General features: G+C 40.6%; 1 protein-coding gene across 1 annotated transcript in view; it reads right to left on the bottom strand.

Annotated features, from left to right (window-relative positions):
• Positions 1–2,665, bottom strand: part of BSPRY (B-box and SPRY domain containing) — a 13,904-nt gene that overhangs the window by 861 nt on the left and 10,378 nt on the right. Inside the window, exons 4-5 of the mRNA XM_018559342.1 lie at positions 1,965–1,990; positions 156–280 (exon numbers count right to left, since the gene is read on the bottom strand). Of these exons, the coding sequence (XP_018414844.1) occupies positions 156–280; positions 1,965–1,990 (151 nt within the window). The remainder of the gene's footprint in view (positions 1–155; positions 281–1,964; positions 1,991–2,665) is intronic.

The following is a 2,665-nucleotide window of genomic DNA, read 5'->3' as shown; positions in this document are numbered from 1 at the left end:
TGCTGCCCACCACTGTACTTATCTTTAGCACCAATCCAGCGATCTTGCTGCGCTTTACAAAATGGATGGGGGAATCAAGTGGTTTTTTTTTCATTCTGCCCACAAGGCAGAGTTCTGCCTTTATTGATCTACCTCTATGAGTCTCAGATACTAACCAGTGGTAGAGCAGAGGATAGAGGAAACCCATAATCTGTTCAGTAACGAACTCTGTACACAGTCATTGTTAAAGTTTAACTTCTCTGACTCTTCTGGCTCCAGAATTCCTTCTGCTTCTTCTGTTCTAAGAGGGAAGAGAGATGGTAGTGTTATCATCATCATACTGTACATAGTTCCGGGACTGGCCTAAAGAAAAATTGTACAGAGGGAAGAATTTAGGATACCATTATTGACCTACTTCTGAAAATGTTAGTTGCCAGGCTGTCTCTGACTTAATGATTTCTCAGTCACTGGCCTGGAGAATGCTAAAGTTAACTCCTAATATGCATACTTTAAGGTTAGTAAAAATATTGAAGACAATGGATCATTATGACAGCTGGGAAACTAGATTTTTCAGAAGGAAAGGGTAGTAATGGTAGCTTTTATACTTTTTTGTTTTTCTTGTAAAGTAAACCTCTGCTTTGCCCATGTATGGCACAACAACGGGTTCACTTAATTGCCACCACTCCCCAGCAGCACGTACATTTTCTTCACTCCCTTTCCACTCCTTGCGGACACCAGGAGTGCAGAGATGAAGCCCTGTGCTCGCCATACCTGGAATGACTGGTACATATATAATAAAGGAGTGATATCATTACACTACAAATATAACAGGTTTTACAGGTGTGGAATTTTTCCTCTCTATATGTTATATTTCCCAAAAGTAACTTCTCAAAATCTAAGTTAAAATGGTATGTTTTACGAGTGATGTGTTATAAACTTATTTAGGGCTGCAACAACTAAACGTTTAAATCGATGATAATCGATAATTATTATCGATTAGTTGATTGTTTGGTTAGTTGTTTCATGTGCTCTTTGTCCCTTCTCTGATCTCCGTTGCTCCCAGCGGGGATGGGAGCAACGGAGTGCCCAAAGGTGAGGAGAGCTCCGTAACTCAATCTAAGCCTCACCCCCCTCGCCACTGCTCTGCTCTCCATTCTCCTCCTCACAGGGAGCCGCTGTATAAGAGACACTGTGCCACCGCTGCGTCCACCACCGCAGCCCATGCCCCCGCGCCCACGTAGGATAGGAGACTTGTAGCCGGCAGTAGAAAGCCGACAACAAGTCTCCCATCCAGTGGCTTGGGAGCATTAGCCAGCCTGCTATTGGCTATTTTAAATCGCAACAGCCAATAGCAGGCTGGCTATTGCACTCGCCCACTGCATCCTGTCAATCATCAGCGGGGGACCTAAGCGGAAAGACCTTCTCTTTCAGGTCCTCCTCTGTTGATTCTCAGACCAATATTCATGGCTAACTCTAAACTGATGATCGGACTTTTATATTTTTATTAAAAGTTTGGTTACTTTATTATATTGGCTTGGAGTTTTTCAATGCAGATTATTTTAAATCCATGAAACGAATTAAAATGTCTGATATAATACATACAATTATTTAAAAAAAATTAAAATAGGTGGGAAAAAAAGTCATTTTTGGTTTCAGCCTGACAAATTCTGCTGCAGGATGTGCTTTGCGGTGTCATTCATTTCAATGGCACCCCAATCAAGCCTCCCGCCCGCAGTGTGATCGCCCGCACTGGAACACACGGTACCACAATGCTGTGCATTCCATTGTGCTGCAATTGCAACAATTGTGTATGCAGTTTTATTCTGAAGTAAACCTTATGTTTGTAACACTGCATTTGTGTATTTTATTTGAAATAAAAGATGGTATTTTTTTATCCGATTAGTCGAAAAAAATAATCGGAGAACTAATCGTTTATGAAAATAATCGTTAGTTGCAGCCCTAAACTTCCTATAGAGAAAACTCACCTCTCATCCATCTCACTTTCAGAGTTCTGGGGGAAAGAGAGGAAAGAGAAAAGTCAGCAAACAGACAAAATAAAAGTGCTGGAATGCAGAACTTAATACAATGCACCCTTAAGTAATAGCACCCAGCATGTTATTGTCTAAAGATGGCCACACACATGACGATTTGTGATCAAGTGTGAATCCACACTGCAAACAACCGAAAATATTGATTTATCAGCTACAACTGAAAACAATCTATTAAGTACGATCATATAATCGATCTGAATTACGATCAGTTTTCTGACAAACACACAGATGTTTTTTCAACAAAATTTCACCATGGCCAATCAACTTGGTAGAGTTCAAATTGATCGAGAGCACATTAAATTGATCAGCACGGAGGGCCTTTGGTTTAATCAATTCAGTCACGCTGAATGATTGATTGTATGATCATACTGACATGCATGTGGCCATCATAAGAAAGTTTGTTTTGATTACAATCATATTGCTAGGAATCAGGCTATGTATGGAGAGCTCACAATTTCCCCGCTGGATCTTTTGCCGCAGATATTGTTTGGGTGAGCTGGGAAATCTTATCCCATGAACTGTCTGTACAGGTATTATGCAACTTCCGTGTCCATTGTATGATCTGGATATTTGGCAGGAGCCTCAAATAACAAGATATCAATATTCTGGTCACGAGTGTCTTTATAGCTTTATAA

Source organism: Nanorana parkeri, unplaced genomic scaffold (assembly GCF_000935625.1).
Source record: "Nanorana parkeri isolate BGI_ZX_2015 unplaced genomic scaffold, ASM93562v1 scaffold389, whole genome shotgun sequence".
Taxonomy (NCBI): domain Eukaryota; kingdom Metazoa; phylum Chordata; class Amphibia; order Anura; family Dicroglossidae; genus Nanorana; species Nanorana parkeri.
The sequence above is the reverse complement of the archived record's forward strand: the minus strand, read 5'-3'. Positions and strand labels throughout refer to the sequence as shown.